Raw genomic sequence first — 24848 nt, forward strand, 5'->3', positions numbered from 1 at the left:
ACTGTGGAAGAGAAACTTCTCATCTATTTTCTCTATTGCCTGCTTTCCATGGAAGGCAATCTATAGCTGTCCTCATAAGTTCCAAGAGGATCTGAAGGACTGTGGCCCAGTGGGCTAGGCCTCAGGTCTGGGTGTGGATCAAACTTGCTCTCAGTGCAGTTGTTTCCTTTCAGCAGCAGCCACCCCAGCAGGACATGCCATTTTTAATTACAGTGTTGCCATGAACTATTGAAAGCAATCAAAGAGATGTGATCTTTGAAACAAAATGATTTTAAGTCACTGATAAGCCAAATCTGACATGGATCAAGGCCTCCTTCTTGACATAGTACAGATCCCAGAAAATGCAATACTTGGTGTTGAGCACTGAAGGGAAATCCTTGTGAATTTTATTTCTCACCCAACTCAAACTAGCTCATCTCTGAATTTTCCAGATCCAGCTAAAGAGGGTGACTTAGCAACTATTCCAGTGAGTTTAATTAGGACAGTAAACAAATGATCCCAGGTTAGAAGATGCTATTTCTAGTAGCTGGTCAGTAAGTTATTCTGAATTTCTGCTATATTTTCCTTTTCAGGTAAGGTTGGGTTTGCCTGGGTAATGGGTGGGGTTTTTTGGTTGTGGGGCTCTGAAATAGTACAGATTGCACCAGGTTAACAAGTCTCAATGGTAGCTTTAGACTGAGCTCTTTTTTTTTTTCTTTTCTTAATTTCTAAATTTTTTTTTTGGCAGTGCTGGGATGAAACCCAAAAGCTCACACATGCTAGGCAAGCACTCTACTTAGCTACATCCCTTGCCCCTGGGTTCCTGAAAACATCAGACATTATTTTTTCATTTCTGTATTCCTATTAGCATGGTGCGTGCAGCAGCTGCCCCACAGATACTAGATTTCAGATCGATTTCCCTGATCAAATGCAGAGGAAGAGAATCTGCTCCCTTGGTTTTAACCCTATCCTACTCGAGACAAGGTTTCCTAACCCTAACCTGTGTGTTTCCCTCATATCATGTTAAGAAATGACTCCTGAAAAACTCCCTCTCCCATCCCCCACCAAAGCAATGGTTAACCTAAAAGTATTATTTTCTTTTTGATCTAATTTCAAGTTTAAACCAAAAACAATTTCTCCCTCCTATCCACTCAAGTCAGTTGAATTTACCAAGCCATCTGCTTACTGAGATTTCAACATTAGGTAGAAAAATCACCAAAGGAGAAATCATTTCCACATGAGAAAAAAAGGGAAAAATACAATGAAACAACCCCTACTTGAAAACAAGGCAAAGTTTATTGCATGTGAAAAGGAGTCACATGGAAATTAAGTAAATTAGGTCAGGAACCATGAAAATATACATTTTGCATATCTTCTGTCCTGCTCCAGGAGGGCTCGCTCACTCTTCACTCTCATGGACCACCATCTGGAAAGAAGGTGGGTACTTTTAGTCAAGTCAAGTGGTAGACACATTTTCTCCACTCCCTCTTCTAGCAAGTATCAAGGAGTTGTATATTTCAATAGGACGCACGTTATTTGGGGGCCTTGTGAGGATGCATGATTGCATACATGAAGTCACTCCATAGCCTGAGAAACTGGCTGTCAGAAAGAGCAAGCCCCATCTGCTGGACAGCAACCCTATGTGGATAGTGACTGCCCACCACTTTGCAGGCTGTGAAGGATGCTTCTCTGATCTACCAGCATGGAGTGCTTGAGAGCTCAGTGAGACCCTGCTCATCCCTTTTCAGAATGGTGGTTTTGTATTGTAGTGTGACCTACAGACCTGGCTTCTGGTGGAATTCTACTAGGTGAAGTGCCTTTAAGCAAATCCCTTCTCTTCCTGAGTCCAAGATTCCCCAGCTGTAAAGGAGAGGGTTCCCTATGGCTCCTTCCAGCTTAAAAGTTTCTGCAGTCCCCGTGGGCTCTTTCCAGATAAACAACTTACTCTGGTGGAGGTGAAGTCTCGGGTTTTAGCCCTCAGCTTATTAACTTGCGATTCTGCAATATCAGCTCGTTCCTCAGCCTCCTCCAGCTCATGCTGAGCTTTTCGGAATTTGGTGAGATGAACATTGGCTTGCTCATCCTAAAACCAAAGAGTCCAGTGGTTAAGATCAGGTGCTTCTCTCTCAGAGCATCCAGTGGGAAATGGATCAGGCCACGATTCCAAAGCCACACATGTGTCAGACTTACAGCCTCCTCAGCCTGCCTCTTATAGGACTTCACTTTCACTTGAAGTTTATCCACAAGGTCCTGCAATCTCAGCACATTCTTCCTGTCCTCTTCACTCTAAGAATGAGAAAATGGAATGTCACTGGAAAACGGGGCAGAGTTGCAGGAGGTCTGGACTTTTTTCTGATCTCAAGTGTTTCTTCCTAGGTTCCTATGGAGCCTCCAGGGTGGCACCTACAGCTTACAGAGAAAATGCGCAGCAGGTCTTCTTTCCACCTACCTGGTACGTGAGCTCCTTGACCCGTCGCTCATACTTCCTCAGGCCCTTCACAGACTCTGTGTTCTTCTTCTGCTCCCCTTCCAGCTCAAACTCCAGCTCTCGGATCTGGGGAGATTAGTTGGGAAATTAGCCAAGGTATGGACCTTGGCATGAACCCAAGAGGCTGGGAAGCTCCAGCTGGCCAGGGCTCCTGCTGCCAATACCCGAGTCTCCAGTTTCTGGATCTGCTTCTTGCCGCCCTTCAGCGCCAGCTGCTCAGCCTCATCCAGACGGTGCTGCAGGTCCTTCACCGTCTGCTCAAGGTTCTTCTTCATCCGCTCCAGGTGGGCGCTGGTGTCCTGCTCCTTCTTCAGCTCCTCAGCCATCATGGCCGCCTGAAAAGCAAGTCACACCCACAAAGCTCAGTGGCCTTGGAGCTGTCAAAATGTGAGTGTCCCAGAGGACCAGAGAGCAGGCTAGAGAGAAAGGACAATAGGTAAATAATGAGTGAGCACATTTTCACTCTGGAATAGGATAAGAGCTACACCCAGGATACAAAACAACCAAAGAAATGCATCCCACAGGGACGGGGAGAGAAGTGTATCTTCCCTCCTGGAAAGTGGCCTCCTTGGGACCTTCTCTATCCCACGGACTCTTTCTTTCATTATCACCTACATATATGTTGAGAGGATCCTGAGACTTGATGAAGACTGATTTGACACCCAGCACCACAGGTTTGGAGACAAGGGAGTTAAGCGGCAGGCCTCCTGAGAATTAAGGTTGCTGCATGCAAGTGCAGAAAAGCAAAATAGCTTGGAGGTGATGTTCGCCAATCGGACAGCAGGTGGCGCCATTGGCGTTGCGGAACCGGGAAGAAGGCGCGGGAGACCCAAGAAGATTTAGGTGTTTGTGGGAGGAGAGATGATGGGACCTTGATATCCGAGAGCGTCGTTTCTAGAAGAACCCAGATGCTGAAGGACAGAAGGGCACCCCTCTTCACAGCAGAACAAACGGGACACAATCCCTTCCTGTCTTTTCTTCCCCTCTGCTTCCCTCTTTTCAAATGTGCAGGAGGGAGCGGGTGAGTTTGAGAGGAAGTGGAGTGGTCTCGGAGCAGCGTGTGCACTGTGCGTGTCCTGTGTCATGGGAGTGTCTGGGGGCTGGGGGGAGAAGAGGAGGCAAAAATGAAGCACAACCCTGGTAGCCACCCAGGGGAAGAAGAGCCTTACATCAGTGATAGCCTTCTTGGCCTTCTCTTCAGCATTCCTTGCATCCCGGCTGGCATCTTCCACCTCGCTCTGGAGCTGCGTGACATCCGTCTCCAGCTTCTTCTTGGTGTGGATGAGGCTGGTGTTCTGGGGAAGAGGAGGGGTTGTCACGCAGTCTGAGGTGCAGGTGTGTCTGAGGTGGCCCCTCACGACCCAGGCTCCCCCCGGCCCTCACCTGGGTGTGCAGCAGCTGCACTCTCTCATTGGCATCCAGGAGCTCCTGTTCAGCCAGTTTCCGGGCCCTCTCCGTCTGCTCCAGCGTGGCCCGCAGCTCCTCCACTTCAGCCTGCAGCAGGTTGGCTCTGCGCTCCACGATCGCCAGCTGCTCCTTCAGGTCCTCCTGGCCCCGGAGAGCATCGTCCAGATGCAGCTGGGTGTCCTAGCCAGAGTTAAATGGAAAACCATTTGAAGTGGAGGCTCCGGGACCACGAGCCTTGCCTAGGTATTTGAGGACAGGAGAGGGTCCTTGCAGGATGCTCTTTCCACCTTCAGCTGTCCCTGGACGCTCCGGAGGTGCTTGAGGGTCTCTGCAGCCTGGCGGTTGGCGTGGCTCAGCTGGACCTCTATCTCATTAAGGTCTCCCTCCATCTTCTTCTTGATCCGGATGGCTTCGTTCCTGCTCCGCACCTCAGCGTCCAGGGCACTCTGCATGGTCTCCACTGTCCTCTGGTAGTTCCTCTTCAACTGCTCGATCTCTTCGTCCTTCTCAGCGATCTTCCTATCAATTTCTGACTTCACTTGGGTCAACTCAAGCTGGATTCGGAGGATCTTGGCTTCTTCATGCTCAAGAGCAGCCTTTAAAAAGCAAAAACAAAATAGAACCTGCTACATGACCCTTGGGGTAACAAAGCTCCAATGTGATATCTAACTCTTGAATATTCAAAACTACCTTGAAACAAGCTCTAACTTATCTTCAGTGCCAGAATAAAATCTGCTAAATCACTATTTATTTTTTATTATATGATCAAACACTAATAACAAGCTGGGTGCCAGTGGCTCATGCCTATAATCCTAGCTACTGGGGAGGCTGAGATCAGGAGGATCGAGATTTGAGGCCATCTTGGGAAATAGTTTGTGAGACTCCATCTCCAAAATAACCACAGCAAAATGGACTGGAGTTGTGGCTCAAGTGATAGAGAACCTGCTTTGCAAGCATGAAGCCTGGAGTTCAAAACCCAGTCCCACCAAAATAATAACATTAAAACCATCATATTTCTTAGGAGAAGGAAGCACTTTACAGATATTTTTAAAATCACCTAAGATTTTATAAAATCTCATTTTTAGACTTATTTTAACGTAATAAGTTATCTTGAATAAATTCAAAATAACTCAGGTATTATGTCATTGAACCTCACAGTTACAGGCATTAGGACTATGACTTCACAAAGAGCAAACAAAGGTGCAGAGTGGGGCCAGCTACCTCCCAGGCCTCCCTTACTGCCTTTGTTCCTGCTGCTGTCCCCCCCTCACCTCTGCTTCCTCCAGAGCCAGCTGAATATCAGCCTTCTCCAGCTCCATCTGCTTTCTTGATTTCTCCAGTTCATGGATAGTTTTACCATTTTCAGCAATTTGTTCTGTGAGATCCGCTATCTCTTCTGCAATGACATAAGTTTGCATTGCATTTGGCCATCTCTGCATAAGTCCTCAGGCATGCAAAGCACAGACTCCATGCTTTTTCTCTAGTTTATTAGAATTCTAAGGACTCCTGTTTCATAGAGATAAGATATTGTATATAGGGAGAGTCAAAAGTAATGTGTTGGATGGTGAACTTTGTGAGCGTGCATCAGCAGATACTCATGTAGGGATCTGAATGATGGAGCTACCATCTTTCACATTCTGGGAGCCCACCTAGCATACACTGGCAGAGGATGGTGAAGGGGGGAGGTTTCAGACCATCTCAGACTGCTTGGTGTTTGGAACAGCTTACGCTCTAAGTTTTTATTTTCCCGTTTCACAGTTTCAAGCTGATCTAAGGCTTCCTCGTAGGCATTTTTCAGTTTGAAGAGCTCAGTGCTCAAGGAGCGGGACTCCTTCAGAGACGCCTCCAGTTCTGCTTGACTCTCCTCACACTTTGTCTTCCACTCGGCTAGCACCTGAAATACCAGGGTGGCAGGGATTTCTGTGTATAAGCTCTCCTCCAAGCTTTAACTAAGTATTACCATTAAGGGGAACATTCTCAGAGTTAGGGCTATACCAGTCAGAGCCTCTTATCTTGTTCCTTATTGTTAATTATTGGACTAACCAAGATTCTATTGTATAAATTTACCAAAGATAATGGGTCAGTAACAATTGCCATTTCCAAAAGCAAATGAATCCTTGGAGAAGGAATCAGGCCCTTTTCCCAACAGGAAAAATATCTCTGTATTTCAAAATATTTCCTTAAAATATTGGTTTGGACTAAACTTGTTTGCCTGCCACAGTGAGGGGGGGCTTCCAATAAGCCTCCCATTGGGACCTAAGTTAGAGTCACACATGCTAGCCACCTAGACACGCCAGCAGTATGGAGGAAGGAAAAAGGTTGGGGACTGAACAACATTGTAGGAATTGGCTGGTCCCTGCCAAGTGTTTGAAAGGGACTTACACCCCACCCCATTCCCATTCTGCCTGAAAGATGAGGAAACCACATTGCAGTGAGGCTCAGGCTAGTGGAGCAGAGTCAGGTCTAGTGACCAATTCTCCCTCCCATGACCACTAGCATCCCCCACATCATGGCGTTTGGTCAGTGGGAAGCTGAGCTCACACCTTGTCAAAGTTCCGCTGCTTCTTGTCCAGAGCGGCAGCCAAGGAGTTCGCTCTTTCCACATCCACCATCAGATCCTCCACCTCTCCTTGCAGCCTCTGCTTGGTCTTCTCCAAGGAAGCACATTTAGCATTCACTGCCTCAACTTGTTCCTCAGAGTCTTGAAGGCGCTGAGCAAGCTTCTTCCTTCAAGAATATGAAAGAGAAGCAGATGCTATTTCCATTTCAATCTTCTTGAACATTACTAGTCATCAGGCTGGAATTGCTAATCTTACTAAGCCTGGGAGGACTCCCTGTCTGCTTGAAGTCTGTGATCAGTAACCTGCCTGGTCTGTAACCAAGCTCAAAGTTGATGTCAATAAGATGTGCTAATGCCAGGTTCCTATAATGGCACAGGGATGCACTTAAAGACACACACAATGGAGAAACATCTAGTAACAAAAACAAAATCCATCAGATTCATCGTAAGTAGTTCTAAAGCCAATGTGCCCTTCCATGTGCGTGCTTAAGGGTTCTAGTTCTTCTAAAAGCCGATAGAGTTGCTTACTTGGCCTCCTCCAGCTCCTCCGTGCGCTGGATGGCGTCCGTCTCATATTTGGTCCTCCACTGGGCCACCTCACTGTTGGCCTTGGACAATGCCCTCTGCAGCTCGGCTTTGCCTTCCTGCTCCTCCTCATATTGCTCCCGCAGCAGGTCACAATCATGGCGGGAGGACTGAAGGGCGTGGGCCAGGGCGTTCTTGGCCTGCAGAAGTTAAAAATACCAAAAAAGCCCCTAGTGGGTTTAGTACTACATGAATCAGGCATGCTTGCAGCACAAGTATGTTCCTGCTGTCATCACTGATTGAATGAAGTTGTGTTGTGTGGGGGAGGGAGTGCACACACTTCTGCACATGCAGGAAATGTTTGAAAATTCCATCAAGGACTCATCTTCAGAGGAGGTACCTTGCTTTCTTCCTCCAACTGCCTCTTGAGTTCTTCTATTTGCTGGGTAAATGCTTGCTTGCTTCTGGATAGTTGGGACACTATGCTTTCCTTTTCTTCCAGTTGACGACTCAGCTCACCTGTGCCCAGAAGGAAACACTTTGATTCATTCACTCACCAAGTTCCTCCCGTGTGTAACACCCTGGACTAAGATCTGAGGTGAGATCACATGATGAAATGTTGCTCCTTCTTGAGGGAGAAAGGGATGTGCGCATGAAGAGGAAACAGAAAACTGAACCTGGCAAGACATTGCTGTAAACTACTAGAAACTGGGACTGACCCAGCAACGAAACCCAAAGAAAACCCACATAAACCTAAATGTTACCAGGGGACCACACAACTCCCGCAGACCTGCCCAGCAGCTGCTGTTTGTTGCTTTGTCATTAAGGGAACTACTCAGGACTTTACCTACCTAGTAATTTGAAGGTGGACTCATGGGTGAGTATGGTGAATTCAAGGCTTATATGGGTATAGGGAAGTCGGAAGGAAAAAGGGGGTAGAGAGGATTGATGACTCCAGAAGGGAATCCCCAAGGTTATTGCAGAAGGGGCAAACACACTTCTTTTCTTCTTTTCCCACTATGGTTGCTGCAAAGACTGATTCACTTGTGATGAGGAGCCAGTGATGGGTGGAGCCACATTTTCTAGGTGAAAGCTGGAAAGAAGGTGTCTTCTCTTCTTTACCACACACCACTAGCTGATACAAATTAGCTCTGTTTCTCTCTTTATTCCCTAAAATGCCTGAATGCAATGTGCAGCAACATAGAAAAGTCATGGGTCTTGCCTTCTAGTCCTATTTCTGCCAGTTCCATTCCTTCTGATACAAATTTATATGAACTGTGAATGGGGTGATGCTTTGAGTCCCTCCTCATCCTGATCCGCTTCTTTCTTTCTTTCGTTTTTTAAAATTGAAGTCAATATTCTCATCCTTAGGAATGTTTTCAGATAGTGCCTTTTGTGGATTATTTCGATTATATCTCTCCTCAAAACCTGCTTTTAGAAATTCTTCCCCCAAAATGCGCACTGCCGCTTCTAGGTGCAGGTGCGTTTGGGCCTTTCCGGGTTTCTGCGTTTGGCTTACCTGCCTCAGTCTGAAGCCGAGACTTGTGCGTGGTCAGCTCGCTCAGGCTCCGCTGAGCCTCCTCGTTCCTGCCCCTGGCCTCGCTTAGCTGATCCTCCAGAGTGCGGCATATCTTCTCCAGATTGGCCTGAAGGATTGGGAAGGGGAGACAAGTGGGCGGTCGCAGGTCTGAACAGGTGTCTCCCGGGGACAACCTGGGCGCCTCCCGCCCCACCCAAGCACCTTGGATTTGGACACGCTCTCCACGCTGCTGGAGAGGTCGTCGATCTCCAGCTTGAACTCGCTCTTCTCCTTCTCCAGCTTCTGCTTCACTCGCTGCAGGTTGTCTATCTGCTCCCCGAGCTCGGCCGCGCTGTCCGCATGCTTCTTCCTCAGCGTGGCCACCGTGGCTTCGTGTTGCAGGGTGGCCTCCTCCAGATCCCTGCGCAGCTTCAGGAACTCGGCCTCCCGCTTCTTGTTCAGCTCGATCTGGGTGGAGGTGACGCCGCCGGCCTCCTCCAGCCGCTCGCTCAGCTCCTCCAGCTCCCGCGCGTAGTCGCTGCGCTGTTTCTCCGTCTTGGCACGGGTCGCTCTCTCTGCCTCAATCTCTTCTTCCAGCTCCTCAATGCGAGCCTGCAGAGTGCGGGGAACCACTCATGGACAGCCAGTTCCCAAAAGAGGGACTCTCACTGTCTCCATTCACAACAGTTAAAGTACAGAATCAACCTAGGAGGCCAGCAAGGCATGCAGGAGTAAAGAAAATGTGGTATACATACACAATGGAATATTATTCAGCCATTAAAAATGATGAAGTCCTGTCATTTGCAGCAAAATAAATGGAACTGGAGGACATCATGTTAAGTGAAACAAGCCAGGCACAGAAGAACAACTACCACATGTTTTCATGTTTAGAAGTTAAAAAAAAATGACCCAAAGGTAGAATAGTAATTACTAGAGGTTGGGAAAGTGGGGGCGGGGACTGTGAGTAAAAAGAGGCTGGATTTGATCAGTGTACCTGTTTACATGTATTGAAATATCACACTGAACCCCGTTAACATGTGTGGTTAAAATGTGTCAACAGTAACAACAGAACGGGCTAGTTTCCACTCCCATATGATGAATTGATTCTTAGTCTCTCCCCAAAGAAATACGAATGTTAATTTCTTCTCAAATGAATTTTTCCTGCACCCACACTGTCATTACCCCTGTAGTGACCTACCCAGAGTAGTTTCCATTTACCTGAATGCTGACCCAAACACTTTAATGATGCATTGGATTACAAGTTTGGAGCATAATGTCCATCACTGCCCCTTCAGCCTGGCAGAAGGGGAACCTGGGAAGCAGGCAGCTGTGGTCCTGCACACGTGCTCTGGCTCTGAGCCGATGGCACCCAGTTCATTGAGTGACCCACATGTGAAAGAGAAGCCGTAGTCCTACCTGTAACTCTTTGATTTTCTTCTGAAACTGGAGGCCTAGAGTCTGCTCGTCTTCCACCTTGCTTTGCAGTTGGCTGTATTCAAAATCCTTCCTGTGGAGGGAAATGCGGAGCATGTGAGGATGGAATCCATTTGCAAGCTGTAGGATGGAAGCTGGTGGTTTGGGGCATACTTCTTGAGCCTTTCATCCAGCTGCTGCTTGTCATTCTCCAGGTCTATTATGGACTCTTGGGCAAGCTTCAAGTCTCCCTCCAGCTTTCTTTTGTTCCTTTCCAGGTCCACCCGCAGCTTCTTTTCTTGCTCCAGAGAACTTTCCAGCTGAAAAAGGCATCATTTCCTTTTGAGACCCAATGCTTTGCAAGAGGCCTGCTGGAGCTCCTTCACCCTGAAGGTCTAGGATTTCTGAGGTGAATGCTATTTACTTACATCATCCACTTGCTGTTCTAGTTTGCTCTTGATTTTGCTTAAAGAATTGACTTTGTCTTCTTCTGCCTGCAGGTCATCCAGGGTCTGCTGGTGGGCCTCTTGGAGGGCCTTCTTCTCCTTGGTCAGCTTAGCGATGGTTTCATCCAACCCAGCCAGCTCCTCGGTAAGGTTTTTAACCTAAGAAGAAGCCACAAGCAATTATAAGAAATAGAGTTTAGTTTGCAATGACTGCATTGAACAAGAAAGACCCAAGGGGAGCACCTTGTTCTCTGTGGCATGCTTCTCCTTTTCAACCTTGGCCAGGGTCAGCTCAAGGTCATCTATGTCTTTCTTCAGTTCTGAACACTCATCTTCCAGCTTCCTCTTCTTGGCTGTCAGCTCAGCATTGATCTCTTCCTCATCCTCAGCTCTCTCGGTCACCTCTTTGATTTTAGCCTCAAGCTGGAATTTGGCTTTGATCAGCTGGTCACATCTTTCCTCAGCATCCAACAAGTTTTCACTTTCCTTAAAAGAAAATCATAATTCTCTTTAAGGAGATAAGGTTTGTGGCATTTTAGTAACTTGTTCTATATGAAGTCCTTTTTGAAGAATTCTATCAAAAAATCAGAACTCCCCACCCTTAATCTAGCTTTCCTACACACATAATCAAATCTAGGAGAATAAAAAAAAAAGATTCCTAGACACATACCGCTTGTACTTGTAGCTGCAAGTCATTCTTTTCTTGTACTAGAGTCACCAGCTTTTCTTCTAGCTCCTTCCTTTTTGCCTCTGACTTGGCAAGCTCATCTTTGGTTTTCTGGAACTCTTCCTTCATGGTGGCCATCTCCTTTTCAGTTTCTGCACTCTTCAGCAAGGGCTTGATCTTGAAGAAGAGTTTCATCCAGGGCCAGTGCTTGACGTTCATGAAGGAGCGGATGTTATATTGGATGCAGAAGATGGACTCCCTAAAAACAAAGCATTGCTTATTCCTAAGATAGGCTCCCCCTTTCCCCAAAGAGCTCGTGTTTGAAAAAGACCCTGCTTGACCTTCTCTGCACCATCTTCTGGAATTCCACACGCATGAGAAACCCTCTGCACACAGCTTGCGTCCGAGTGATCAGTTTGGCCAGGCGGTCATCCCGCATCTCTTCCAGGGTACCCAACAAACCTGCCTTGAAGAACACCTTAGAGAGGAGATGGGTAAAATGAGTCTGTTGTCTGGAGAAGTTGTGTTAGGAAGATGAAAAGGCCAGCCTGTGTAGAATTGATGCATGTACCTTGGTGTGTCCAAATTTGTACTGAGTGTGGTCAATATCAATGGATGCCAGGAGTTTTTCACAAGCTTTCTTGCTGTCAATGAATTGTCCCTCAGGGATGGCGCTGGCATTCAGCACTCGGTATCTGTCATTGTAAACACAGAAATAATCATTGGCTGTTGGCAAAGACACAACCCCAGCGAGTTCAGGTCTCTCTTCCTTTCCTACAAGCAACAAAGCCAAGATCCCAAGAGTTGAAGTGACCTGCCCATAATCACACTGCTACACAGTAGCCTGGAATTTAGGCTTCGGGACTCTTAGGCCAGGACGTTTTCCTGCCATTTTATATATCAGATAAGTTCCTGAGCAAAACATGGAAGAATCAAGTATATATATCTTGACTAAGTGGTAGGTTATTTATTTTACAGGGAAGTCCTGTAAAAGATCCATTTTGAAATGGATCTTTTCACACCAATTTCTCTTCCTCCAATTCCAGTGTTTGCATAGCTCAAGAAGAATGTAAAACATTTTTATTACACACCTTTGTTTAAAATCCCCATAGAGAATCCTATTGGGGAATCCTTTCCTACAGATGCGGATGCCTTCCAGGACACCATTACACCGCAGCTGGTGCAGGACCAGGCTGTGCTCCATAGCCCCTGAGAACACAGGCGAGACACATCAGCTTCACACAAAATGCCTCCCACACTGAGCACCTCCAGAGAGCTGGCGGGTGTTGGGTCTCACCTGGGGTCTTGGTTTCATTGGGAATTATACAACGCACAAAGTGAGGGTGAGTAGTTCTTAAATTGGACATCAACTTGTTCAGGTTTTCCTAAAAGACAAAGATTAAATTTGACAGCATACTGGAGGCTTTTACAAAGGCAGAGATATAGAGATATATTGTAATGAAAAATAACATGTTTTAAATTCATCACAAATTCTAAAGAATAGTCTTATAGCTGGAGGTATAGGCAGATGACTGATACAGGTTGAACAACTCTAACCAGAAAGTCTTAAATCTGAAATGCTCCAAAATCTGAAACTTTCTGAGTGCCAACATGACACCACAAGCGGAAAATTCCTCACCTGACCTCATGTTATAGACAGAGCACAGAAGCACTACAAATGCTGTGCACAATTACCTTCAGTCTACATGCGTAAGATAAAGATGAAATGGTCCCATCCTCCCAAGTCTCATTATGTATGTGAAATATTCCCAAAATTTGAAATCTGAAATATTCTGGTTCTAAGTACTTCAGGTAAGAGAAGTTCAAGCTGTCTCTGTCGTTTGCCTCACCGTGAGCCAGAGGCTCATCAAGCACAGAATGCCTTCTGAAATCAGCCAGGAGCCTGAAGTGCTGCCATGATCTTAAGGCTGGTTGGAGAGTTACTACTGGGAATTCACCTCCCAGGCCAGTCAACCCAGCTAGATGCAGCACAAAATGACAATTAATTCTGCTCCTGCATTTGTTAGACCTCATTTATTCATCATACTGTCATTCAGCTCATTCAGAGATAGCAATTAGAGTCAGACATTTCTACTCTTTTTATCTTTCTTTTATTTAGTTTTAAAGTACTGAGGATTGAACTGAGGGCTTTGTGCATGACTCTTACCACTTAAGTTATGTCCCCAGCCCTTTTTTTTAAAATTTATTTACTTACATATTTTTGGCAGTACTTAAAATTGAACTCAGGACCTAGGGCTTGCTAAGCAAGCACTGTGCCCCTGGAACCAGGTCCCCAGTCCTTTTTGTTTTTAGTTTGTTTTTCAGATAGGGTTTCATGCTTTTGGGGTTGGGCTTGGACTGTGATCTTCTTACCTCCCATTTCCCAAGTAGTGGGATTAGAGGTGCTTACCATCATGCGTGGCCCTTATTTTGTTTTTTTGGAAGGGAATCCTGCTAACTTTGCCCTTGCTGGCCTTGAACTCTATCCTCCTACCTCTGCTTCCCAAGTAGCTGGGATTATAGGCATGTACAGCATGCCTGGTAGACATTACTGTTCTTCAATAAATCAAGTTTAGAATCCCTACATTGCTCATGCTGGTATGGCGCCAATGAACTGCAAGCAAATGAACTTGCATTTGTCTTACCCTGAAAAGCGCAGAGACTGTTTGGAAGGAAGAACCCTTCTTCTTGGCAACTTTCTTCTTTCCACTGTCAGCTGTGATGAACAAAAGAGGACAGGTGTTGTTAGTGCATCTACAAAGTCTTTGGGTTCTGTGGGACAAATGAAGGGTGATCACCCAGGAGCAATGCCCTCCTTGTGTCCAGAGTCAGTTACCATCTGCTGTAGCAAAGGTGGCATAGAGGTGTGCCAGGAGCCTGTTGGAGGACTTCTGGTACAGTCCAACCACAGTTTCATTCAAGGGGTCCTTGTTCTTGTCCAGCCAGCCTGAAACACTGTAGTCCACGGTGCCCGCATAGTGAATCAGAGAGAAGTGGGCCTCGGCCTTGCCTTTGACCACCTTGGGCTTCTGGAAGTTAGCAGACTTTCCAATGTGCTGCTCATACAGCTTGTTCTTGAAGGAGGTGTCTGTTGCCTTGGGGAACATGCACTCCTCTTCCAGGATGGAGAAGATGCCCATCGGCTGGATTTGAGGCAAAAGGCATCTGGGTAAACACAAGCATCCCAGCACATGGGAGTTGGGTACTGAGTGGACGGGTAGGATACCTTCTCTATGAGCTCGATGCAGGCAGCCAGGTCCATCCCAAAGTCAATGAATGTCCACTCGATGCCTTCCTTCTTGTACTCCTCCTGCTCCAGCACGAACATGTGGTGGTTGAAAAACTGTTGCAGTTTCTCATTGGTGAAGTTGATGCACAGCTGCTCCAGGCTGTTATACTGATACCAAGAGATAATGTTCATGTGAAAAGTAAGACTTCTTTCAAAATCAAAGACCCACCAGCACTCCCCTCATGGTCCTAGGTCCCCACCAGCTTATTTATGCTTTTAGAGCTGACCACATTCTTCTAGGCCTGGCTCTGATCTTATCTCTGAAAAGTCATCTCAAAACTTCCTCTTAAATGTGTGTTTCTCCCGCTCCTCAGTTCTCATGGTCATCTTTCATGCACTTATTTTGTGTCACTCTTCTTTGTGCTTTATTGTTTTTCACATTTTAAAACCTTATTATCATATTATTATTGTACTGGGGGTACATTGTGACATTTACAAAAGTGCTTACAATATATCATAGTTGAATTCACCCTTGACATCATTCTCCTTTATTCCCTCCTCTCCCCATTCCTGGAATAGTTTTCACAGGTCTCATTTTTCCATTTTCATACATGCGTACGTAATATTTCCACCATGTTCAGTCTGTTTTTTTTTTTCTTTAACTACAAGCTCATTTCCCACTTGCATGCCTGGTACCTGGTAGACACTAAATATACGCTTTGATGGTCATATGCTTCTGACATAGAACCAATAGAATAATTATCTAAAATAATGCACAGAAGTTAGGGATATCACTCAGCAGTAAAGCTGTTGCTTGGCATGACCAGGCTCTGGGTTCGATCCCCAGAACTGTGTGAAAAATAAAAAAGAAGATAGTGCATGATTTACTTAGTATCAGATTATCTGCTTCTTTCTAGCTCTCCCTAAGTTAGTGACCGCATTTGATTTTTTTTCTTTTATCTATTTGGTGACATCCTTTAAAATTCCACTTAACAGGAGTCTTCTCTGTTAAAATAGTACACACCCTCCCAATCTGGCATTTCTCCTCCACCTGACTCACTTTGCCTAGCTTTCCTACAAGAAGGCCTTCCCTTTAGAATTATAAAAACCCAGGTCCCCATACAAAGATACCTGAAAGTATGAATATAAAAACACAAACCTCAAAGATTTCAAAGCCTGCAATGTCCAAAACACCAATGAAGTGTTGTCTCGGTAGCTTCGTGTCCAGTTGCTGGTTAATCCGCGTGACCATCCACAAAAATAGCTTTTCATAAACGGATTTGGAAAGAGCATTCACAGCATGGTGCACCTGTCCGGGGGAAGGTCAGCAGGTGAGTAGGAAAGCAGTGACCATCAGGGACCTGGGTCCCTTCTTGACCTCAAGGTGTCCCTTACCTGGTCCACAGTTTGACCCTTGGTCACATACTCGTTCCCGACTTTCACTCTGGGGAAGCATAAGGCCTTCAGGAGGTCTGAGGAGTTCAGGCCCATCAGGTAGGCTGTTTTGTCAGCCACTGGTAAGAACAGAAAGACGATGTTCAACACGGTAGAAAAGCCACTTTGAAAACGGCCTGGGTGTTTCAAAGCTGACTTCACCTCGGTATGTTTTGTAAACCCTATCCCTTAAGTGCTTATATGGGGCTAGTGGAAGCTGTCACTCACAGAATATGATAGATTTTTATGACAAAAAGCAGGAATGGGTTCCAGAAAGCCTTAGTCACTTCTTGTTGCATCTGAAACAGAACCATGCTATATATTTACCAAAAGTGGGTAGTGACAGTGCCTATAGGCATCTGAGCCCCAGAAAAAAGTCATTCACCTCTTCAGGTGGAAGAAGGATTAATCACTTTCAAAAAAGGCTCCAAATGATCTCAGCCTTCCAGCTCTGGCCGATGGCCTACTGTGGCCAGTGGGTACCTTCCGTGCCGTCTGGCTCTGCCTGCTCCTCTCGCTGCTTCTGCTTGAATTTCATGTTCCCATAATGCATCACAGCTCCTGTCAACTTGTAGAGTCCGGATTTCTCCTCTGGGGTGAAACCCAGGATGTCAATGGCACTCTGCGATGGAAAGAACAGCCGGTCAGTCCATGGCTCCATGATGATGAGGAGAAGCGACCCCACCTTTCTGTGGCTCCCACTTACGTCTGTAGCCAACAGCTCCTCAGCATCATCAATGCTGGCCACCAGGATTTCACCCTGGCTGATGAATGGGTAGTCGTAAGGGTTGGTTGTAATCAGCAGCAGCTCTGGAAATGATGAATATGTGAGGAGTTGACACAGACACTAGGAAAAATCCACCTAGTGGATTTGAGCTCGCATACCCTGGACTGGGACTTTTACTACTGGAGATGAAATTAAATTTAGAGTTAGAAATCTCCTAGATAGCTTCACATTATTCAGTCTGGGACTAGAAACATAGTCCGGGGGAGGCTTTGCAGTCTCCTGTGCCATGTAGATTAAGAACCCTAGAGAGAATATTTAAATTTTCTTGCTTTACAGATGAATTACACTTGTGAGTTTAGGTTGAGAAATTAATGCAGAAAACTGACTGAGCATGGGCCAGCCCAAATGGAGGGAAGCACAGGTTGTTTGTTATGGTTATATCATAGACTTTTCTAAAATCTGTTGAAAACTGCAGCCTGTTTCCAGGCTGGAGACCAGAAAGCTGAGCAAATACAGCCAGAGAGCAAAGACACTGCACACAGAGGCCTTTGTTAGGTACAGAACTGAATCCACTAGCTGGGCTGTTCATCTGAGTTAGCCCTGGCCTCACAGCATTTGGTGAGAGATTGGTTTCTGTGCCAGACCACAAGGTGGCACTCAATGCTTAGTTGTTCAAAAGGTTTTTATAAACCAGCGTTGAATCTAGTAGTTGGTTCAGTTTTGTTACTACCCATCTGATTCACTTTTTCAAACTGGTATGGTCACTACCCAACTAGCCACATCCCAAGTCTGATATAAACTACTCTGCTGACTGGAAAGTCACCTTCATGTAGATACAAATAGAGCTCAAATGCATGAAAGACCAAGGCCACCGGTGACTTCCCCAACCCCACTTATGACTTCCTCACCGATGAGCTCAGGCTTCTTGTTGGAAAGAATCTGGTAGAAGATGTGATAGCTTCTCTCAGCCTTCAGCTGGAAAGTGACTCTTGACTTTTCCAGCAGATCTGGAAGACAAACATAGGCCACCCTCCAGGCTGTCCCCATGGTGTAGAGCCCTCATAGGATCTTATAAGCAGATCTACTTACAAGTTTCAATATCTGCAGAGGCCAGCTTCCCAGTGGTCCCAAAATGGATTCGGATGAACTTTCCCTGCACAGGGAGGAAAGGGAGATCAGGCCCAGTGGATCCTCCTGACTCCCGGACACTGCTTGTCCCCTGTGGTTTGCACTCAAACATGTCCTCCCCCTTCCCCCTTCTTCCATTTGGTATGTCTGCTTTTTCCTGTTCCTCTTAGTCTGCTTCCTTATTCCTTGCCTATGTCTAGTTAACAAAGCAACTAAGTGATTTTCTTCATCATGTAAGTCAAGCCATGCCACTCCCCTGCTTGTAGAGTCCTTCAGTAGCTCCCGGATGTACTTAGAATACAATCTAAACTCCTTTCATGGCCTGTGTTCCCTTACGTGACCAGACCTCTTCCTCTTCTGCCTTGTCTCCTGGGACCTGTCCCCTTGCCACATGCATCCCATCTAGGTCTGTTCAGTACACCAGACACTTCCCCATCTCTGGGATTGTGCTCATGCTTGCCTTTGCCTCTCTTTCTCACAGGGATTTTCAACCGAGCTCCTCCTTACCCAGAGCTCATACCTGCCACCTCCATCTATTGGAGAACTGGCCTCCAGTCACTCTATCACACTCCAGTTTATTGAACCTCCCATGAATGTGTCATGCTTATTCTTCCACCATCTCTCCCAATTGGTCTCTAAACTCCCTGAGTATATGCCGTCTTGCCACAAAGATCCCACTGCAACCAAACTCAAAACTCACAAAGCGGGAGGAGTTGTCATTCCTCACAGTCTTGGCATTCCCAAAGGCCTCCAGGAGGGGATTGGCACTGATGATTTGATCTTCCAGAGTCCCCTAATGCCAAAAATTGAGGAAGGAAGGGAAACCATTTATATAAGCAAAAAAATGATGATAAAAAAACAAAAATGCTTACCAGCTCTGTCTCCCTGACTTCCTGGAAGCTGTGGGGAGGCTTGTGCCTCCCTGACTTTGCAATTTGAAGACCCATCCAGTCAACAGCAGACCCTCCTAAAAACCCCCCCACCATTCTGGTGTGCTTGACAGTAGTTGGGCCTCTTGACGGGATGTTCCTTTAGCACTTGGTTGCTGGGATAGGTTGTCTGTTTTCATTTCATACTGTTGTGACACATTTGTGTCAAAAGCAAGTATGTGCTGCGGTTCTCTCAGGTTGCTACCTATGATTCTGCCCTAAAAGAACAAGCTTTCTAAGCTGCCCCCAAATTGACCCTTCTCAGTTAATCCCTAGTCCCTTATCTGCTAAGAAATCACAAGATCTGGCCCTGTCAGATCTACTTCACTGCGTTGTCTAAGATGATTTTACATCCTAGCCTGCTCTTACAGAGAGGGGAACATTGCAGTATTGGCCTTCTTGTTCTGAAGTTAGGACAGAAGTCAGAAGAGGCAGCAGAGCAAGCCTTCCTCCCCTCCCACCTTCATCTTGGAGTCCTTCTTCTTGGCAAGGTCTCCAGTAGCTGCAATTGTTGCAAAGTACTGGATGACCCGTTTGGTGTTCACAGTCTTTCCTGCCCCAGATTCTCCGCTATTCAGAGGAATGGAAAGAGAAAGAGAAAAAGAAATGAGAGCTGTTAGTATGAATGGGTTCCCAAAGATGCTATCCAAGGGGACTGGATATAGCCTGAACCTGTCAAGCAGATGTGAGAGGCCATGTGGAGGGGCAGAGACCTGGGGAGGAGGCATCAGCCACTTGCTCAGCTGACCCAGGCATGGGTAATTCGGTGTCCTGAGGCCTTGTGAACATCTCTTGCCCATTCCTAAACCTGCCTTTTCACCATACACTGGGTGCCGATTATTTCAATGCTACTGGGATTTGAACTCTGGGGCTTGTGCTTGTTAGGCAAACTCTCTACACTTCAGCCACATCTCCAGCTCTTTTTGTTTCAGTTATTTTTAGAATAATTTCTTGCATTTTTGCCCAGGCTGGCCTGGACTTCGATTCCTCCTATTTATGCCTCTCACATAGCTAGGGTGGCAGGTATACGCCACACCCAGTTTATTGGTAAGATGGGATAACTTCTTTTGCAGGGGCCTTGAACCGTAATCCTCCTAATCTTTGCCTCCTGAGTTTCTGGGATTACAGAAGCATGTCTCCGTGCATGGCCTGTGCCAGATACTTCCCAGTGAACAAATTAGAAAAGTGGCACCTTTGGCCAAAGCTGTGAAAACACTCTATGTGTTAGATACTCACGTGATCAGAATGGACTGGTTTTCACGATCTAGCAAAGGAAAAAATAGAGTTGATGGCAATCGAAAAAGAGCTCCCCAGCGCTATCCCATCTCTCAAGCAGTCAGAGTTAAATTGCACAAGTCCTTTTCCTTTAGCTTTCTTTCAGAGGTGAAGCCCTTGCTGAAAACCAGTGGCTTCTTAGCATATGAGGCTGAACCATCTAAAATTGTCAATCTTTGTTTTTGATTCACAAAGAATGTCAGTTTCCTAGGGTTCAGCCAATTCTTGCATTAAATGCAAAACTCCTCATCCTGGCCTTCAAGACTCGGATTTGACCTCTTCCTGTTTCTTTCACTCCTTCTCCTTCTTTCTCTGGTGCTGGGCACATGAGAGGGGCAGGCCCAAGACTAGGAACAGCAGCCCAAGCCTGCCCAATGCCCACCCCATCTCTCCATGCTTCCTCCTCAGAAACATACCAGTCAGCATGAACTGATAGGCATTGTCAGAGATGGAAAAGATGTGGGGCGGCGCCTCCTGGCGCTTTTTGCCTCGGTAGCCATCCACCACCTCAGGGTTGTACACCGGCAGCCACTTGTAGGGGTTGACAGTGACACAGAAGAGGCCCGAGTAGGTCTGTGGAAGAAAAATAAAATGTGTGTGTGCCTGTCTGTGTGTTTTTCCTTTATAATGGTGTCCAAGTTCTTCTGATAAGCTTTTAAAGGAGGGAAGATGGTTTTATTTATAGATGAGACACAGAGAGGAGACTAGCTGGACCTCCCACATCTAGTTTTTGTGTTTTGATTTTTGAGATAGAATTTCACTGTGTAGCCATGGCTGGATTTGAACTTGGGATCCTCCTGCCTCAGCCTCCTGAGTGCTGGGATCACAGGCGTGCGCCACTACACCTGGCTCCCATCCACCTCTTCTTTTCTCTCTCCTCCCCTGTTTCTTCTCTTTTGCTCTTTTGGTGACAGTCAAAGCCCCACCTCCCACACAAACATCTGTGCCTCCCTCCCCCATCCCACATGTGTCCCAGGAAAGCCAGTGTCACTACTGACATAGATCATCCAGGACGTGTAGCGGTCCTTGAGGTTGTACAGCACTGCTGGCTCATTCAAGTGCGTCAACATCGCCATGTCCTCGATCTTGTCGAACTTGGGAGGGTTCATCGCATACACGTCCTCTGGTTTCACCACCAGGGTCTGAAAGGGGAAAAAGTCACAAGGCTTAGAAGGTATTTGTCACCATGAGGAGACTTGTGCAGATAACTGGTTGATGTTGAGGGAAGACAAGGCTATAGGCAGGTGGGACGGATAGGTTGCACTTGGTGTTGGTTACTCAGGGCTTTGGTATTTTTCCTGTTCAGTGCGTTTGGGGTGAGAAGGTGACAGAAATGAGAAAAGAGGATCTCTGGAAAGGAGGTGGGGGCCGGGGGCTAGCAAGGGGAGCAAACAGGAGCCATTCAGCTCTGACATTCTGACTGCACCATAACCCAGTTCTAACAGCCAAGGGGCTCTTTCCCTTGGCTCAGAGAACACAGCCTGTCCTGAGGCAGGGACAGAAGAGAAAGCAGGGTGGCAATGGATCCCCAGGCTGATGCCCTTGGTGTCACCACATTCAGAGCTTTCTGAAAACAGCTTTCAAAAAGCCCCCACATCCCACATCTTGCCTTTTCCCCACACTTAGGCACACTTAAGAAAGAGCCACCTCAGATGCCCTGTCTGCAGACAGAGGGTTACAAGCTAGGGAAAGCATGAGCCAGGTACCAGACAAAGCAGAGGTTCCCAGCATTGACAATGCTCTTGCACCTCTCTGAGGAAAAACCCCTGCCCCACACCCTTGACTTTCCCTGTGGAGGGCTTGTGGCATTGTGATGGGGCCCATCTCGCCCTGCCCCGCCCACCTCCTTTCTCTGACTACCGGATGACTGATGACCACCTGGTCTCCTTTGCTGGGCCCTGTCTCTGTGCTGTGTGACCTGGAAACCTACCTTTTCTCTGTGTCCCAGCAGGGAGTCAATCGGACCTCCAGCTTTGGGAGCTCATTCTTAGCTTCTTTATCTGACTACCTGGAAAGCCACCTTCTAGGAACTTCAATGTTTGGTGGCACAGCATGGGAGGCGTTAAAGCCTCTTCCTTTACTCAATGACACTATTTCTTTGTCTCCTGGATTTTCTTATGCTCTCTTCTTTTTATTTATTTTATTATTTGTTTTGTTTTTGGAATGTTTCCAAATTCAGAAAGTACTGAAGTCCGAATTCCTTTCACACTCCCGGAATGGCTTGTCCCAGAATGTCGTGGGCTATAATGCTTGTCTCCTTCCTGACACAGGAAGACTGCTATTTCACATTCAGCTTGTGGTCTGCTAGGGTCCCTTACACATTTTTCCTACTTCCTTGGCCGTTGCTGGATTTAGGGGAACCTAGGCTACTAAAGGAGAATGTTCTACAGGTGCTCTTCCTAGTGTTGGACTCCCAAGTCCACATCCTTGAGATATGTGAGCTGATCTCTGGCCCCAAGTGAGGTGAACACTGATAAAAAACACTTGAATGCGAATTGTTTTGATGCCACCACCAGTTCTTTTCCCACTAGCAACTCAGGCCAGTATTCACTCTGCTTTCTCAGGACACGTGGGAAGCCTAAGGTCCTTTCACATGTGGCATTCCAGGGTCAGAGCCTGGTCTGGAAGTGGCTGAAGGTAGGGCAGATATGTTAGCAAGGAAACTATGCAGAGGGCCAGTCGCCCCAGGCAAGGCATGAGTCTTACTTACCCTGTTGTCGTCTGTCTCCACAGTGACCTTTCCATCTTGGCTACTCTTAATTTTCCCCTTGGCATACTCTTCCTTGGAGTCAACCACAAAGCAGTAGGTTTTGGCATCAAAAGGCTGATTCTGAGCCTCGATCCTCTCCTTTTCTGACTTCCGGAGGAAAGGAGCGGCTATGCCGAACACTTCCATTTCAGTGTCACTACTCATGGTGTCAGCTGCAAGACAAACCCACTGGTGAGCCCCGCTGCCAGGCACTAGGCAGCTCTCATCCCAACTCAGCCTCCACTGCCACCTTTTGGTTGTAGGAGCCCTCAAAGCAGGGCCCTGGAAACCAGGCTGTCCTTGTGCCCAGCGAAGCTCCATCCAAGGTTTTATTTCTGGAAAAACCAAATTGGCACACATCTTTGGAGCTGCTACTATGTGCCAAAGGCATGGATCCTCTTCAATCCACATGCCTCAGTTCCCTCGATTTGGTAAAGGGGCATTAGAAGTGAGTGCCCAGGGCTTTGTTTTCCTCTGAAAAGTCCAGGTGTGGCAGAGGGAACATTTAAAAATAAACACCATGAAGAAATAAAGGCTTTCTTCAAAGAGTGTTCTAAATGGGAAATGGCGAAGGCAGTTTTGAACCGTTTTTGAATCAAGGTGTCTACATCCTCACGAGAGGAAGCCAGGCCTCTGCTTCCTGTGGTTGCTAAGAATAGAAGAGCCTCCAATGACAGCATCACTTGGAAAGCTCCCCCAGTGCTGCCTCGCCTCCCGGCTCTACAACCTAATCTTTGGCACCTAAGCCCTCCAGTTCCCCAAGGGCTGCTGGGAGGAGAGAGTGACAGGTGACCTGGGTTCACCTGAAGACTTCCAGAAGCCTAGGGATTCTCACCTAAGTCACACCTGCAGGAGGACAGCAGAAGGCAACAGTAGGCAGGAACCACAGGACCTGCAACTGCACACACACACAAACACAGACGCAGACGCTTAGGGACACTTGGAGTGTCTGGCTGCTTCGAATTGGTGCTTGAGCAGAATTAAGTAATAAAGACAAAGTACTAGTCATTTATAAAGAGCCTTTAGCCAGAGGCAAGCTGGAAGGTCAAGGCCACCAACTGCCTGCACTCTGGCTCCCCCCACCACCACACACACACTGCCACCTTGGCACCTTGTTCTGTCTACAGAATCAGGCAATGATTCTAAATGGACAGATCCCTGATAAGAAGCTTGTGCTATCAGGTGGGGGCATGTCCCTGGTCATCTACAAACAGGAGCCATCTTTTGAGATTGGTTAATTTGTACCTGGTGACCACTGCCAGTGTGATCTTGAAGGGACAGGCATCTGGCAGATTTCAGCCCCGGTGGGGAAGGCACCATGTCCATTGGCCCACCCCGTGGGTCAGGCAACAGAAGAGTGTCAGACCATGGTGGACAGGTATACAGATACCCAATGGGATCCCAGCCAAAAGGAGAACAGTAGGAGGAGGAAAGAGCTGCAGGACCCCAGCTTTGGGTAGAACCCCAGTTGGGCTTTTGGATCACATCTAATTCTATGAAGGCCTCTTGGAAAGAGAAATGAGGCACCACCTTACCAAAGCCAGGCAGGGTCACAGCCCAGAGTGGTGGGCCACACCAGTGTACTCCAAGCAGCAGAGATTGAAAAGAGCCACTCAAGAGGACCCTGTGACTTACCTCTGCCCACGAGAGCGAGCCACAGAGGGGCAGCTGCTCCCTGGGCTTTTATAGGTCCCTGCTAACCCCCTCAGCTCATTCCTTCTCTATATTTGGAAAAAGAATGACCGACACCACAGGCTGAGAACCAACTCCTTCCACACGTATTTTTTGTCATTGCCAAGGGAAAGGTATATATAGAAATGAGCAGAATCCATAACCATTTTTCCAACTGTAGAAAGTTGGGAACTTGAGATGCCTTTCTCTGAACATGGGGCTGGTGCTTCTCCACCAGATGGGATGGAATGAACTTGCTGCGGGGGGCCAGCCTGACTTCATTCTTCAGTCCACCTCCCTCCCAAGTCAGTGGAAGCCCCCTACCTCATGGGAATAGGGAACTTCAGTCAAGCGATTTGCTCAGAAATCTCATCACATGGGAAAGCAAATAAAGCAGAGGAGGAAAAAGTTGAAATCCTCCTTGAATTTTGAGCGAGACCTCTATAACAATAGAAGTTTTGTGTCAGGGATGTGTGATTGTAAAATCTGTGCTAAGGATAATTAATAATAATAATCCTTCTCCCGCTCCTGTCTCTCTATGTAGCCTTCCACCTCAGTGTCATCATTAACTTAATCCTTTCTTAAGTACCAGTAGGACCAACAAGTAAATTAATGACAAGGAGCTATGCCGCCAGCCAGTGTTCACAGCAACAGCTGCTTAAGGGCCTGTTGTTATTAAGATATATTTCCAATTAGGAAAGA

The 24848-nt window shown here is 46.8% G+C and overlaps 1 protein-coding gene across 1 annotated transcript; it reads right to left on the reverse strand.

Annotated features, from left to right (window-relative positions):
- Nucleotides 1-1253: 1253 nt before the first annotated feature.
- On the reverse strand, nt 1254-23391 carry LOC109688885 (myosin-3). The gene is made up of 40 exons (XM_074046823.1): nt 23311-23391; nt 22437-22648; nt 20725-20868; nt 20143-20299; nt 19688-19715; nt 18913-19021; nt 18223-18315; nt 17484-17547; nt 17303-17401; nt 16374-16477; nt 16151-16289; nt 15629-15747; nt 15393-15542; nt 14231-14401; nt 13841-14147; nt 13650-13720; nt 12302-12389; nt 12096-12213; nt 11576-11699; nt 11346-11482; nt 11008-11263; nt 10581-10823; nt 10320-10496; nt 10066-10211; nt 9895-9985; nt 8701-9090; nt 8479-8605; nt 7360-7478; nt 6963-7159; nt 6418-6601; nt 5603-5768; nt 5146-5270; nt 4162-4470; nt 3851-4054; nt 3637-3762; nt 2632-2802; nt 2429-2533; nt 2170-2265; nt 1925-2062; nt 1254-1405 (listed from the first exon to the last, which is right to left on the reverse strand). The coding sequence occupies exons 2-40, from the start codon at nt 22638-22640 to the stop codon at nt 1379-1381; spliced, it is 5823 nt and encodes a 1940-aa protein (XP_073902924.1). The 5' UTR covers nt 22641-22648; nt 23311-23391; the 3' UTR covers nt 1254-1378.
- Nucleotides 23392-24848: the final 1457 nt, after the last annotated feature.

Source organism: Castor canadensis, chromosome 11 (assembly GCF_047511655.1).
Source record: "Castor canadensis chromosome 11, mCasCan1.hap1v2, whole genome shotgun sequence".
NCBI lineage: Eukaryota > Metazoa > Chordata > Mammalia > Rodentia > Castoridae > Castor > Castor canadensis.